At 44.8% G+C, this 15,011-nt stretch overlaps 1 protein-coding gene across 1 annotated transcript in view; it reads right to left on the reverse strand.

The window, feature by feature from the left end:
* Window positions 1-15,011, reverse strand: part of LOC110495787 (uncharacterized) — a 33,657-nt gene continuing 18,646 nt past the window's right edge. The window contains exons 15-36 of the mRNA XM_036952236.2: window positions 12,632-12,700; window positions 11,164-11,232; window positions 8,813-8,881; window positions 8,629-8,697; window positions 8,449-8,520; window positions 8,267-8,335; window positions 8,062-8,133; window positions 7,900-7,968; window positions 7,741-7,809; window positions 7,541-7,609; window positions 7,388-7,456; window positions 7,191-7,259; window positions 6,349-6,417; window positions 6,145-6,213; window positions 5,976-6,056; window positions 5,809-5,844; window positions 5,680-5,716; window positions 4,987-5,544; window positions 4,217-4,479; window positions 3,265-3,496; window positions 2,777-2,968; window positions 1-2,679 (exon numbers count right to left, since the gene is read on the reverse strand). Of these exons, the coding sequence (XP_036808131.2) occupies window positions 2,675-2,679; window positions 2,777-2,968; window positions 3,265-3,496; window positions 4,217-4,479; window positions 4,987-5,544; window positions 5,680-5,716; window positions 5,809-5,844; window positions 5,976-6,056; window positions 6,145-6,213; window positions 6,349-6,417; window positions 7,191-7,259; window positions 7,388-7,456; window positions 7,541-7,609; window positions 7,741-7,809; window positions 7,900-7,968; window positions 8,062-8,133; window positions 8,267-8,335; window positions 8,449-8,520; window positions 8,629-8,697; window positions 8,813-8,881; window positions 11,164-11,232; window positions 12,632-12,700 (2,376 nt within the window). The 3' untranslated portion in view covers window positions 1-2,674. The remainder of the gene's footprint in view (window positions 2,680-2,776; window positions 2,969-3,264; window positions 3,497-4,216; window positions 4,480-4,986; window positions 5,545-5,679; window positions 5,717-5,808; window positions 5,845-5,975; window positions 6,057-6,144; window positions 6,214-6,348; window positions 6,418-7,190; window positions 7,260-7,387; window positions 7,457-7,540; window positions 7,610-7,740; window positions 7,810-7,899; window positions 7,969-8,061; window positions 8,134-8,266; window positions 8,336-8,448; window positions 8,521-8,628; window positions 8,698-8,812; window positions 8,882-11,163; window positions 11,233-12,631; window positions 12,701-15,011) is intronic.

Below are 15,011 nucleotides of genomic sequence, written 5' to 3' on the forward strand. Positions count from 1 at the left end.
TAAAGCAAAATCACATTTTTATTCCTAAAAATCTTTGTAAAAAAAAAAACACATTCAAATGCACAAAACTATCCCTAGACATGAACGGTAGAGCACCATTGTCATTTCCTAGCATGGTTTGTTGACAGCACAGTGAGTTGATACAGGGTTGGTTCTTCTTGGAAATAAAATGAGTTGCTCATAGTTTCTGTAAACGTGTTAATACTGGGTCACAAGCTGGATGAATAGCATTACTGCAGGAACACGTTGTGACACCAATGTTATTTCACAGTTTTAACAATGCAGATATTACAATTCCGTTAGCAATATAAAATCAGTGATCAGCATAAAAGAGTTATGATATGATGCGGGATATATACATTACATACTGATGCTGTCAAAAAATGCTGTCAAAAAACCTATAGACCATACTGATTTGCCACTTGAAGCATGTACAGTTGAAGTCGGAAGTTTAGGTTGGAGTCATTAAAACTTGTTTTTCAACCACTCCACACATTTCTTGTTCACAAACTATAGTTTTGGCAAGTTGGTTAGGACATCTACTTTGTGCATGACACAAGTCATTTTTCCAACAATTGTTTACAGACAGATTATTTCACTTATAATTCACTGCGTCACAATTTCAGTGGGTCAGAAGTTTACATACACTAAGTTGACTGTGCCTTTAAACAGCTTGGAAATTCCAGAAAATTGTGTCATGGCTTTAGAAGCTTCTGATAGGCTAATTGACATCATTCGAGTCAATTGGAGGTGTACCTGTGGATGTATTTCAAGGCCTACCTTCAAACTAAGTGCCTCTTTGCTTGACATCATGGGAAAATCAAAAGAAATCAGCCAAGACCTCAGAAAAGAATTGTAGACCTCCACAAGTCTGGATCATCCTTGGGAGCAATTTCCAAACGCCTGAAGGTACGTTCATCTGTACAAACAATGGTACGTAAGTATAAACACCATGGGACCACGCAGCCGTCAACACACTCATCTCCTAGTGATGAACAAACTTTGATGCAAAAGGTGCAAATCAATTCCAGAACAACAGCAAAGGACCTTGTGAAGATGCTGGAGGAAACAGGTATAAAAGTATCGATATCCACAGTAAAATGAGTCCTATATCGACATAACCTGAAAGGCCGCTCAGCAAGAAAGAAGCCACTGCTCCAAAACCGCCATAAAAAAGCCAGACTACGGTTTGCAACTGCACATGGGGACAAATATCGTACTTTTTGAAGAAATGCCCTCTGGTCTGATGAAACCAAAATAGAACTGTTTGGCCATAATGACCATCGTTATGTTTGGAGGAAAAAGGGGGAGGCTTGTAAGCCGAAGAACACCATCCCAACCGTGAAGCATGGGGTGGCAGCATCATGTTGTGGGGGTGCTTTGCTGCAGGAGGGACTGGTGCACTTCACAAAATATATGGCATCATGAGGTAGGAAAATGATGTGGATATATTGAAGCAACATCTCACGACACCAGCCAGGAAGTTAAAGCTTGGTAGCAAATGGGTCTTCCAAATGGACAATGACACAAAGCATAGTTCCAAATTTGTTTGCAAAATGGTTTAAGGACAACAAAGTCAAGGTATTGGAGAGGCCATCACAAAGCCCTGACCTCAATCCCATAGAAAATTTGTGGGCAGAACTGAAAAAGCATGTGCGAGCAAGGAGTCCTACAAACCTGATTCAGTTACACCAGCTCTGTCAGGAGGAATGGGCCAAAATTCACCCAACTTATTGTGGGAAGCTTGTGGAAGGCTACCTGAAGCGTTTGACCCAGGTTAAACAATTTAAAGGCAATTCTACCAAATACGAATTGAGTGTATATAAACTTCTGATCCACTGGGAATGTGATGAAAAAAATAAAAGCTGAAATAAATAATTCTCTATACTATTATTCTGACATTTCACATTCTTAAAATAAAAAGTGGTGATCCTAACTGACCTCAGACCTTCTAGGAGTAAATGTGAAAAACTGGAATTGTGAAAAAAGTATTTGAATTTGGTCAAATGTATTTGGTAAGGTGCATGTTAACTTCCAATTTCAACTGTATGTATTAACGAATCAGTGTCTAATACTAAGTGGTATTTTCTACTATTTCTTGACTACATACCTGAGTGAGATTGACTGAATTGTGTGATAAAATGTTGTTATATGATGAGCTATCCATTCATTTTGAATGAAAATGGTAATGTTAAATTAAAGGCCCAGTGCAGTCAAAAACTAGATTTGCCTGTGTTTTATATATGTGTCCACATTATGAGGCTGAAAGATTACTGTGAAATTGTGAAAATATTGATAATGCCCCTTTAGTGTAAGAGTTGTTTGAAAGAGTGCCTGAAATTTCAGCCTGTTTTGTAAGGTACTTAATTGTCATCCAGAAATGATTTGATATTGAGATAAAAACGGCTGCATTGGACCTTTAATGAAACATTTTACAGAGATTGGCGGTAAAATTAAAGTTCAAATCAGACACTGGAATTAGTATATGAATATTTATAATAAGTGCGTAGAGTTTTAGTTCAAGGGTAGGGGGGGGGGGGGGGGGGACTAGGGAGTGTCAAACAAGCATTTATCCAATAGTACAACATACTGTCATGACTTGACCTCCTTCCATCGTGAAATACATGGTGCCATGGAACATCCCTTTAAAGACTGAATTGAGTGAGATGTCTTCTCAGCCTGTTGTGAAAACACACAAAAACATTCATACAAAATCCCATACTTGATGAATATTCAACGGAAACCAAAGATCATTGAAAGATGAGCTATACAGTACCTGCTCTGCCTTGCACGCATGTCCTCTTACACTCCTCCTCTGTGTCAAAGCGGTTCTGGTTCCCCTCACAGGCTCCGTACCAGAACTGGGCGCATGCGTTGGCCTGCTTGTCGTAGTACCAGCGCATTTTGTAGTCCCGGCAGGGGCCCTGGTCTAGGACCAGTGCACAGCGAGGGTCCAGAGGCACAAACTCTGACATGGGCAGAACACAGAGAGAAGACCGTTAGTGAAGGCCCACTAAATAAATAGATGTTATATCAGGATGTAGGGGCCATGGCACACTAGTATACTGATTCTGTTCATTGGCAGACAAAGCATCAACAAAATGTGGGTCATTTTCAGTTGGAATCATTCAGTAACTGATTTTGACAGGCTTTGTAGTAATCTGAACAGCTCATATGATTCAATCCTTTAGCTTAATGAACAGACACAGGGTAGACTTCTATGACTACAGAGACATAGCACTTCTCCCAGCTGTTGCAACATACCTTTGGGAAGTGCGGGTTGTGATGCAGGCACTAACTGGACAGAGCCTGAGGACCCTGAGGATGAAGATGACGTTCCTGATGATGATGAGGAAGAGGACCCTCCTGTATTGGAAGATGAGGAATCCCTGGAGGAGGAGGATGTGTTGCGGTTCAACGTGGGAACGTCCCCGCGACCAGTCCCCCAATCCTGGGTGTAAATACCTCCATCCTGGCCTCCCTCACGCTGCCCTATCTGGACCCGGAGGAATTCAAACACACAAGGAAAAATATGAGGACCAACAAAGTCCTTACCCTATTGTCAATTAATAGCAAAACACAAATACACAGTTTTAAAGCCTGACACAGAGTAACAAGCCCAGTGTTACTATAGTGAGATAATGTACAGTAGACTAAGAGGAGACAGTGTTACTATAGTGAGATAATGTACAGTAGCCTAAGAGGAGACAGTGTTACTATAGTGAGATAATGTACAGTAGACTAAGAGGAGACAGTGTTACTATAGTGAGATAATGTACAGTAGCCTAAGAGGAGACAGTGTTACTATAGTGAGATAATGTACAGTAGACTAAGCGGAGACAGTGTTACTATAGTGAGATAATGTACAGTAGCCTAAGAGGAGACATTGTTACTATAGTGAGATAATGTACAGTAGCCTAAGAGGAGACAGTGTTACTATAGTGAGATAATGTACAGTAGACTAAGAGGAGACAGTGTTACTATAGTGAGATAATGTACAGTAGCCTAAGAGGAGACAGTGTTACTATAGTGAGATAATGTACAGTAGACTAAGAGGAGACAGTGTTACTATAGTGAGATAATGTACAGTGGACTAAGAGGAGACAGTGTTGTCATTAGTTCAATGGAGCATGCAAGTCATGTCAACTATACATTGAGAGTAGGTTGTTTTCTGGCCAGTGCCTCTGCTAAATGTCTGTTAATGTGCTGTAAAGACCTGTACTGTGGCAGTGCCAGGGTTGATAGGCTGGGTCAGGTCTACGCTGCCACCCTGACTTTGAGTGCCGGTAGTGGTGACTGTCCGCCTCCTGTTGTTGAAGTCCTCCTGGTTGGTGGTTCCATAGCCATTGCCCCCGTTGCCATAGTTCCCATTGTTCCCGTTCCTGTGTCCATTGTTGCCGTAGCCATTGGTGACACGGTTGTATACCAGACCACCGTTCTCGTCTTCACAGAACTTGCTGACGAGCTTGGACTCCAGAGCTGAGAGAGAGAGAGAGCGCCACAGAGCAACATGAGTTGTGATGACTTGGAACAGGTGATGAATCACATTGTACTGGTATTAGCCTTGGAGACTTCGCGGCGACTTGATGCAGTTAACTTGGTACATTAGGTACATTTACAGACCACACCGTATAATAACAGTAGACCTACTGCTAACATAGGGGCAGAGGTTTTTCTTCACTATGTCAGCTGACCAGGGCCATTCAACATTCAGCTAACATTGTAACGACCTAAAGCTTCATATGACACCATCTACAGATGAAACACTATGGTGTCTTAAAGGAGGCCTGGGTAGGATCAAAATGTCATAAATATTCATGTATTTATGTTATTAGATAGAAATGTCAAATATTTGTCAACAATCCTGAAAAGGACTATTCTATGGACTACATTGAGTGATAATCCCAAAAATCATGGTCTTTTTTGTTTGGGTTTTGTGAGGAATCATTCTGATATGACTACACCAACACGATAAACCAGCCGTACCTGGCAGCGTGTTGAAGTCATCAATGAGGTACATGTGTTCACTATCAGGGTCCGACGCGATCAGGTTGAGCTCCCTCAGGAACTCGGGCTGTGTGGGGTCCGACGTATTCACGATCCCCAATGCGTACATCTCGATGTTGGCTGCATGTGCCTCCCGCACCGCAATATCCAGCTTCACCGGCTCCCGCTTATCCGTCTGTCCGTCCGTAATAACTATAGCCACTTTACTCACCCCTTTGCGCGAGCTGTAGAAGGCATCCTGGGTGGCCTTGCGGATGGCGGTGCCTGTGTGGGTGCCCTCACCTATATAATGGATTTTTCGTATGGCCTGTTTGACTTCCTGCTTGGTCATGTGGCGCACCAGGTTGAACTCTAGCTTGACCTCCAGGCTGTAGAGGACCAGGCCTATGCGGGTGGCATTGCGGCCCACCGTCACACGGTCCACCAGGGCCGCCACAAAGTCCTTGATGATCTCAAAGTTCTCCGGCCCCACGCTCTCCGAGCTGTCAATGACGAACACCAGCTCCATGGGCCGCTCCTTGCATTTGATTCCGCAACCTGGAAACAAGGCAGAGGTATACGATTCGGACGTAGAAAGGATGTTTTCCAGTGCACTCTCGACAAGGCCTGCCGTATGTTGCAATCGATGTTAAATGATACTACACAAAGCACAACAAATAATTTTTTATTCACCACAAATCTCCTTGATCATTTTAATGATGTCTTCTCTCTGTGGGTCAAAATCCAGATTGACATGGTGACTAAATGGAATGAAAAAAAGACTACGTGAAATAAAAAGACAGCTAAAGACTGAGAACTTACTGTGAGGCCCATGTCACCTTTGAACCCTGGTCTGCCCTAAAAGGAAGCAGTAAAACATTGGTCTGATCAGTTTCTCCTTTGATTGCAGTTAATTGTTTATTACAGCATGTATCCATGTTATCAAATGAATAGCCCTGATTATAAACGCGACCCATGACATGACTCACTGATTGGCCAGGAACTCCAGGGTCACCCAAATCACCTTTGACCCCCTTCAGGCCCCTCTCCCCTCCAGAGCCGCGGTCACCCTGTCATAGAGCCAGATAACACAAGGTCAGAGGTCACGAAAGTTCAAATACACTGCCGTATGCTTCAAATCACTGTGTCTGTCGTCACCTTGGCCCCTGTGAATCCTTCCCCTGGTGGCCCCCGAGGGCCCGTCACGCCCTGAGACCCTGCCTCGCCCTGAAAGGGTCCATAAAATAAAGAGAAGATTTGCCGTGCTCAACTCAACATTTTAAAGAAACAAGAACATTTTTGTTTGCTTGCTTAGTTCTAATTACTATAGAAGTACCACTTGAAAACAAGAGCGAGGCCTACCTTTGGCCCCTGAATACCCTGCCCAGGGGGCCCCGTTGGCCCTGGGGGGCCCAGTCGTCCAATGCCACCCTAGAAATGAGCAGAAGTTACAACATCAATCAACATCAATCAAAAAGTGTCAGCACAACACAACCCAACCACACTGCACTGCCTGTGTCAAACCTAGCTAGCCATGCAAAATAAGCTAAGCTAAGGGACAAACCCTTCACTTTTTACTTAACAAACCTAGACATTAAAAGTGACCCGATTTCACAGGGCATCCGTGTCACGAGCAGGTAACTTCACAACTCGAGTGTCTCTGGCTTTACTGTTCACAGTCTGACACATATAAGCAAGCTTACTGTATGAGACCAGACCTACTGATGTGACGGACAGCGGTACCTCAACCCCCAGGTCTGCCCGCTCCCTAGGGCTTCTGGGGCTACAGAAGATGAAAAGCCTGAAGAGAAACCTGGACGTAATATTATAAGCTAGACTGCCGGCTCTGGGTATTGTGTTGGTTATAGGCACCCTGGTCCCAATGGTTGTCATTAGACCCTTATGTTGGGATATATTCACACGGTCTTGGAAGTGTGTGAAAATGATATATGTTTCGTGAGAATGAAACGCTGATTATCGCAGCCTTTGAATACAAGGTCCCTGGGGATATGTGTTCACACGTACAAGGTGGATCTGAAATGTGGAGTCTGGCAGCATGAGGTAATACTAGTATCAATCACCATGACTCAGTGGGTTTATGATGGCGCTGAACAAGGCTAAATGGGTTTCGCATCAGAGCTGGGATTGATTCTTTGCCAACTGTTTAGCAGGTTAGCTTCTTCATGTCAGACTACAATACATACCGGTAGACCTTGTAGCCCCTCGCCTGGGGGGCCTGCTAAACCTGGAAAGCCCCTGAAGCCAATATCGCCCTAAATGGGAGAAAACACACAGCTATCATGATGTCCTCTGCTAATTGAGGTCTTCTGTTCACCCAGGGCTGTTGTCACTATCCAAAATAACCCAGATCCGACACCCTCACACAGAACCATATCTTTACCTTCGGTCCAGGGATGCCCAGCCCCTCCAGGCCTGGTTCACCAGGAAGCCCCGGTAGACCAGGTGTTCCCTACAAACCCCAGGTAAACACTAGAGTCAACACTGGTACAACTCATGCAATAGCAACACATTAATAAGCAGCAGTGTTGCTCACCGTAGGGCCAGGATAACCATCGCCTTTGGGCCCAAATGGACCAGACGGACCAGGACCTCCACGATCACCCTAAAAGTTGATGTGATTAAATAAAAGTACAGCAAGATTCAAGTAAAGAAATATCAGTAAATCAATGAATTAAGCTGATTATTCCGATAAAAAAGTATCCCTATTATTCTAATAGTGTGGCAGAGTGTGACCTTAGGACCAGGCAGCCCGTAGCCCGTCTCTCCTATTGGTCCAGATGGACCAGGTGGGCCAAGATTGCCCTGAGACAGACAGTTACAATATGGTTATGATATGGCATTAACCTCATCTACATGGTGAATTGCAGGCATTTTGGGACAGAGGGCTGTTACCTTAGGTCCTATGATTCCCCGCCCTGGAAGTCCTGGCATACCCAGTCGACCTGGTGTCCCAGGCTCCCCCTAGAAGAGGTCAGAAGTCAAAGCTCGCAGTGTGACCACATTACACTACAGTACAGAGTGTAGACTGATGATAATTGAGGATGATGTCCTCACCTTTGCTCCAGAGGGCCCGGCGATTCCAGGAGGCCCACCCAAGCCCCGAATGCCCCTCTGGCCCTGGTCTCCCTATGTGGAGAGACATTATTCGTCAAAAAAACAGCACAGAAAAGCAACCTTGGAATACCACAGCTGTCCAGATTAATGAAGATGAAAATCTTGAAGCAGCGATGTGAGGAGAAAAACCTGGGAATCTTCTTACCTTCTCACCCTGGGTGCCAATCCCCGCAGCTCCCTCTGGCCCCCTCAGACCACCAACACCTGGTTCACCCTATATAGACACACACAAACAGACACACAAGCAAAGCATATGAATCCAATGGTCACATTCAAAGAGGTACAGTATCAACCTTTGGCGCGGAGAGATGGCAGAAGGTGAAATACCTTCTGTCCCGGGGCCCCATCCTCTCCTGGGAGGCCAGGAAAACCAGCCAATCCTGACGCTCCTGGCTCACCCTGAAGAGAGATCGTTGGTTGTCTGTCTCACATCGCATCGACTACATATCCAAATGTGACACCACACCGAGGACAAACTACACATTGCATTTCCATTGGAGGACTCACCTTATCCCCAGGTTCACCAGCCCCCCTCTCTCCTGTTGAACCAAGCTCCCCTGGTAAGCCCTGGTCACCCTGTGGATGAGAGGAGCACCCATACACAGCCACTAGTATTAGCGATAGCCTAAACATGCCATAACCACAATTGATACAAATGTAAAAGTCAAGGAAGAAGCATTCAAACACAGACCTTGGGCCCTGGATATCCATCTCCTTGTGGGCCCCTGCCCCCTGGTGGCCCCCGTGGCCCCTCTATACCCTGGTAGGACAGGAAGCACAGGGCAGTCACATTAGGACAGTAATCCATAAACTATATTTTATTCTTTTTTTAAATTTCACCTTTATTTAACCAGGCAGGCCAGCTGAGAACAAGTTCTCATTTACAACTGCCACCTGGCCAAGATAAAGCAACGCAGTGTGACACAAACAACAACACAGAGTTACACATGGAATAAACAAACGTACAGTCAATAACACAATAGAAAACAAGTCTATATACAGTGTGTGCAAATGGCGTGAGATGGTAAGGCAATAAATAGGCCATAGTAGCGAAGTAATTACAATTTAGCAAATGAACATTGGCGTGATAGATGTGCAGATGATGATGCGCAAGTAGAAATACTGGTGAACAAAAGAGTCAAAAAGTATATAAAAACAATATGGGGATGAGGTAGGTAGATTGGATGGGCTATTTACAGATGGGCTATGTACAGCTGTAGCGATCAGTTAGCTGCTCAGATAGCTGATGTTTAAAGTTAGTGAGGGAGATATAAGCCTCCAACTTCAGCGATTTTTGCAATTCGTTCCAGTCATTGGCAGCAGAGAACTGGAAGGAAAGGCGGCCAAAGGAGGTGTTGGCTTTGGGGATGACCAGTGAGATATACCTGCTGGAGCGTATGCTACGGGTGGGTGTTGTTATCGTCACCAGTGAGCTGAGATAAGGCGGAGCTTTAACTAGCAAAGATTTATAGATGACCTGGAGCCAGTAGGTCTGGCAACAAATATGTAGCAATGGCCAGCTGACGAGCGCATGCAGGTCGCAGTGGTGGGCGGAATATGGGGCTTTGGTGACAAAACGGGCGGCACTGTGATATACTGCATCCAGTTTGCTGAGTAGAGTGTTGGAGGCAATTTTGTAAATGACATCGCCGAAGTCGAGGATCGGTAGGATAGTGGGTTTTATGAGGGCGGAGTGACTGAAAGAGGCTTTGTCATGAAATAGGAAGCCGATTCTAGATTTAATTTTGGATTGTAGATGTTTAATATGAGTCTGGAAGGAGAGTTTGGCCCTGTCCGGGGGTGTCCTCGGATGGGGCCACAGTGTCTCCTGTTCCCCTCCTGTCTCAGCCTCCAGTATTTATGCTGCAGTAGTTTATGTGTCGTGGGGGCTAGGGTCAGTTTGTTATATCTGGAGTACTTCTCCTGTCCTATTCGGTGTCCTGTGTGAATCTAAGTGTGCGTTCTCTAATTTTCTCCTTCTCTCTTTCTTTCTCTCTCTCGGAGGACCTGAGCCCTAGGACCATGCCCCAGGACTACCTGACATGATGACTCCTTGCTGTCCCCAGTCCACCTGGCCGTGCTGCTGCTCCAGTTTCAACTGACCTGAGCCCTAGGACCATGCCCCAGGACTACCTGACATGATGACTCCTTGCTGTCCCCAGTCCACCTGACTGTGCTGCTGCTCCAGTTTCAACTGTTCTGCCTTATTATTATTCGACCATGCTGGTCATTTATGAACATTTGAACATCTTGGCCATGTTATGTTATAATCTCCACCCGGCACAGCCAGAAGAGGACTGGCCACCCCACATAGCCTGGTTCCTCTCTAGGTTTCTTCCTAGGTTTTGGCCTTTCTAGGGAGTTTTTCCTAGCCACCGTGCTTCTACACCTGCATTGCTTGCTGTTTGGGGTTTTAGGCTGGGTTTCTGTACAGCACTTTGAGATATCAGCTGATGTACGAAGGGCTATATAAATACATTTGATTTGATTTGATTTGATCTATCCAGACACCTTGGTATTTGTATATGTCCACATATTCTATGTCAGAACCGTCCAGAGAAGTGATGCTAGTCGGGCGGGCGGGCGGGTGCGGGCAGTGATCGGTTGAAAAGCATGCATTTTGTTTTACTAGCGTTTAAGAGCAGTTGGAGGCCACGGAAGGAGTGTTGTATGGCATTGATGCTCGCTTGAAGGTTTGTTAACACAGTGTCCAAAGAAGGGCCAGGTGTATACAGAATGGTGTTGTCTGCGTAGAGGTGGATCAGGGAATCACCCGCAGCAAGAGCAACATCGTTGATATATACAGAGAAAAGAGTCGGCCCGAGAATTGAACCCTGTGGTACCCCATAGAGACTGCCAGAGGTCCGGACAACAGGTCCTCCGATTTGACACACTGAACTCTATCTGAGAAGTAGTTGATGAACCAGGCGAGGCGGTCATTTGAGAAACCAAGGCTGTTGAGTCTGCCGATAAGAATACGGTGATTGATGTATGGGTGATACTTGGTGAAACCTGTAATAATGAATAGGTGGGCCTACGTACCTTCTCCCCCTGAATGCCCAGGCCTGGCAGGCCGACAGGCCCTGGAAAACCTGGAGGGCCAAAGCCACCCTGAGGGTCACAAAGAGAGTCGTTGTTGGCATCATAGCTATAATTACACCAACACCAGCTCGCGGTGGAAAAGTGAATGAAAAGTGAATGAAATAAATATACAAAAAGTACATATACATTTATATACATTGGTCTGGATAATCACCCTTTCATTATCTGTTATAAAATTAAGGGAAAGTTGTCAAAATAACACAATTACTTACTGTGTTAAAAATCGTCCTGCTAGTCCCCTTGCTATTAAATATTGAGAATGTTCACACAATTGACTATTTTGATAGGCAATAAAGTTAACAAACTCCAGATCCAACGACCCAGTAATACATGCATGCCTCAGCTAAAAAATGCCAGCATAATTCACTTTATAGTGTCAACAGAGCGGTTATAAAGTTACATGGCGAAAACACAGAATGTTAGCCAACTGCAACATTCATCCAAACCGTTAGCAGCATTCTTGCTGAAGGATTGGCCTCATATGATGAAAGCACTGCCAATATCCCAAGAATAAATTTCACCACAAGACTAACCTTGCCAAGACTAATCGGGCCAAGAACAAACACCATTTTAAGGTCAATTAACGTTCAAATCTGTGAAAATGATCATCAGCTACCGGAATTCTATCAGTGTTTGTTTCATTCATAATGGTATATTTAAGCAATAAGGTCCGAGGGGGTGTGGTATATGGCCAATATACCACGGCTAAGGGCTGTTCTTAGCTCGACACAACACGGAGTGCCTGGACACTGCCCTTAGCCGTCGTATATTGGCCATATACCACAAACTCCCAAGGTGCCTTATTGCTATTAGAAACTGTTTACCAACGTAATTAGACCAGTAAAAATAACTTTTGTCATACCCGTGGTACTACGGCTGTCAGCCAATCAGCATTCAGGGCTTGAACCACTCAGTTTATAAATGTAATCAATTCATGTCCCATAATCAGTGTGGGACCGTGATTCTATTTCTGACAGTACACAACGTTATTCAGGTAGAATGAGGCTGCATCAAAATAGCGTTAAGTAGATTTCTCTCCTTGTCTCCTCCCCTTTATCTGAAAACACAGACTAGGTGAAAGCAAAAGACAAGAATCCTTCTGAACCAGGACTTTCCGTCCACATGTGCAGATCTTTAACACCAGTTTCAATGAAGGCAAAGAGACGAGGAGAGGAGGCCACTTTAGACAATTGAGATGCACCCTTTACATTAGCCTTGACCCCTGTATGATTCATCAACACACAGATTCCATTGGAGCCTCATATATAACCTCAGTCTGAATGAGACCTAGATGCCAGTGCTTCTGGCCACTCCCTACCCAAGGCTCTTTATGCGTTCCTGGGGAACACTGTGTGTTTGTGTGAAGGCCATTCACCCAGATTTAGTTTATTTACAGTCTATACTGTACCTTGTCTCCTTTCAGTCCAGCGCCGGGCTGTCCTCTGGGTCCCCTCGGCCCCTCCAGGCCCCGGTCCCCCTGCGGAGAGACAAACACAGCTCTTTATAATTCTCTTCAACTCTTCAGTCTCTCTCTCTCTCTCTCTCTGGCTGGTGTGGCTGGTGTGAGAGAAACTCACACCAGCCATACAGTGAAGGCAGAATCCCAATTTGAGATCTGTGCCAATAACTTCATCTACTGATGTCAATGAGAGATTTAGATTTCAAATTTAGATTTAAAATTAGGATTCTGCCCTAAGACAGCTAACAGCAACACAGATAGTTACTCATTGACGGGAAAACAGTCATGATCCCGCGAACGAAAAACCACAAGGCGGATAGGAACAATGGAACATTCTGAAAACGTTAAACTGAGTTTTTCCTTCCGCCTTGGCAAAAGGTTCCAGCATTCTGTTGTAATTTGTGTTAACGTCTATCTATGTGCCACGCCAAGGCTGGTTCGCAAGGTGACAACGGACGTCCGTTTACTGTGTCTGTTCCTGCGTGAGAGACAGGAAGTCTAAACAGGAACGTGAAAGGGGTTCTGGAAACTTCTTCAGATATCTTCCCAGCCTCGCATGCATCCACTCTGGACCTCCAAGGAACGTTCCAGGGAGATCACATGGTCGAAGCGGGTTGTTGAGATGCCGGAGGACATGTTTAGTGTTACTCTCATTTTTTTCAACAAAGGGGTTTGGCACCGAGCGAGAGTCGATCAGCACTGGTGGAGATGGAAACCACAGCGACCAGCTGAATGTCGTCGAAGGTTCTTTGTACTTAATTACTGCAAGAGTCACGCGCCGACTAAAAGAAAAAAAACTATGAAGTAAATTACACAATAATCAAAGTTGAAGCCAAGAGAGAGAGAGAGAGTGAGAGCTGTGTATGCGTGCAAAACATATCCATTACCTCAGAGGTTACCTCAGGTCTAGGGAGAATACACTCTGCAGCTACATCATTAGCATTAGCAATACCCGAGGACAAACCAGCAACAGAATATACCTGCAACGGAGCTTAGATAAAATGTACACATTAATCCCCCATAATCTTCCATTTCTTCACCCCAGCAGGTGCTGATGACAAGGGTAGCAGTTAAAAAAAGAAAAAACTCTTCAGCTCTCGTGAATCTGGAACTTGCCAGAACTTGTGACTAGCAACAGAGCACTGCTGCTCATAACCAGAGCTGTGTGTCTGGGCTCAGTCTCAATGCAGGAAAGTAAAAGCCTTGAGGCCATCTCTAATAGTAGAAGCTTCTAGATGACTGGTGGAAACTCACACCGTCACTCTCTCCAGAGTAAACTACCAGATAAATATCTCTGATGATAGGAGTTTCAATGAAATAATGCAATAAACGATGTGTCTCCTCAGTCAGTTGACTGGACTATTATGAGTCGAAGTTGCAACTTTGCCAAACAGAGATTACATTTGGCGTGATGTTACTTAAGTGCGTTCCCAAAACTTAATCAAGCGTTGTTTTCCAAGACCGTTCAGGAATGATCAAAACAATTGTTGATCTGTGTTCCCTCACCTGCCTCTGGAAGCGTAATGTTATCCTCGTCGCTAAGTAGGCAATATAAACCTACAGTGGGGAGAACAAGTATTTGATACACTGCCGGTTTTGCAGGTTTTCCTACTTACAAAGCATGTAGAGGTCTTTAATTTTTATCATAGGTACACTTCAACTGTGAGAGACGGAATCTAAAACAAAAATCCAGAAATCACATTGTATGATTTTTAAGTAATTCATTTGCATTTTATTGCATGACATGAGTATTTTATCACCTACCAACCAGTAAGAATTCCGGCTCTCACAGTTTTTCTTTAAGAAGCCCTCCTGTTCTCCACTCATTACCTGTATTAACTGCACCTGTTTGAACTCGTTACCTGTATAAAATACACCTGTCCACACACTCAATCAAACAGACTCCAACCTCTCCACAATGGCCAAGACCAGAGAGCTGTGTAAGGACATCAGGGATAAAATTGTAGACCTGCACAAGGCTGGGATGGGCTACAGGACAATAGGCAAGCAGCTTGGTGAGAAGGCAACAACTGTTGGCGCAATTATTAGAAAATGGAAGAAGTTCAAGATGACAGGCAATCACCCTCGGTCTGGGGCTCCATGCAAGATCTCACCTCGTGGGGCATCAATGATCATGAGGAAGGTGAGGGATCAGCCCAGAACTACACGACAGGACCTGGTCAATGACCTGAAGAGAGCTGGGACCACATTCTCAAAGAAAACAATTAGTAACACACTACGCCGTCATGGATTAAAATACTGCAGCGCACACAAGGTCCCCCTGCTCAAGCCAGCGCATGTCCAGGCCCGTCTGAAGTTTGCCAATGAC

The sequence above is a fragment of the Oncorhynchus mykiss genome, chromosome 18 (assembly GCF_057628025.1).
Source record: "Oncorhynchus mykiss isolate SJ-2025 chromosome 18, ASM5762802v1, whole genome shotgun sequence".
In the NCBI taxonomy this organism is placed as follows: Eukaryota; Metazoa; Chordata; class Actinopteri; order Salmoniformes; family Salmonidae; genus Oncorhynchus; species Oncorhynchus mykiss.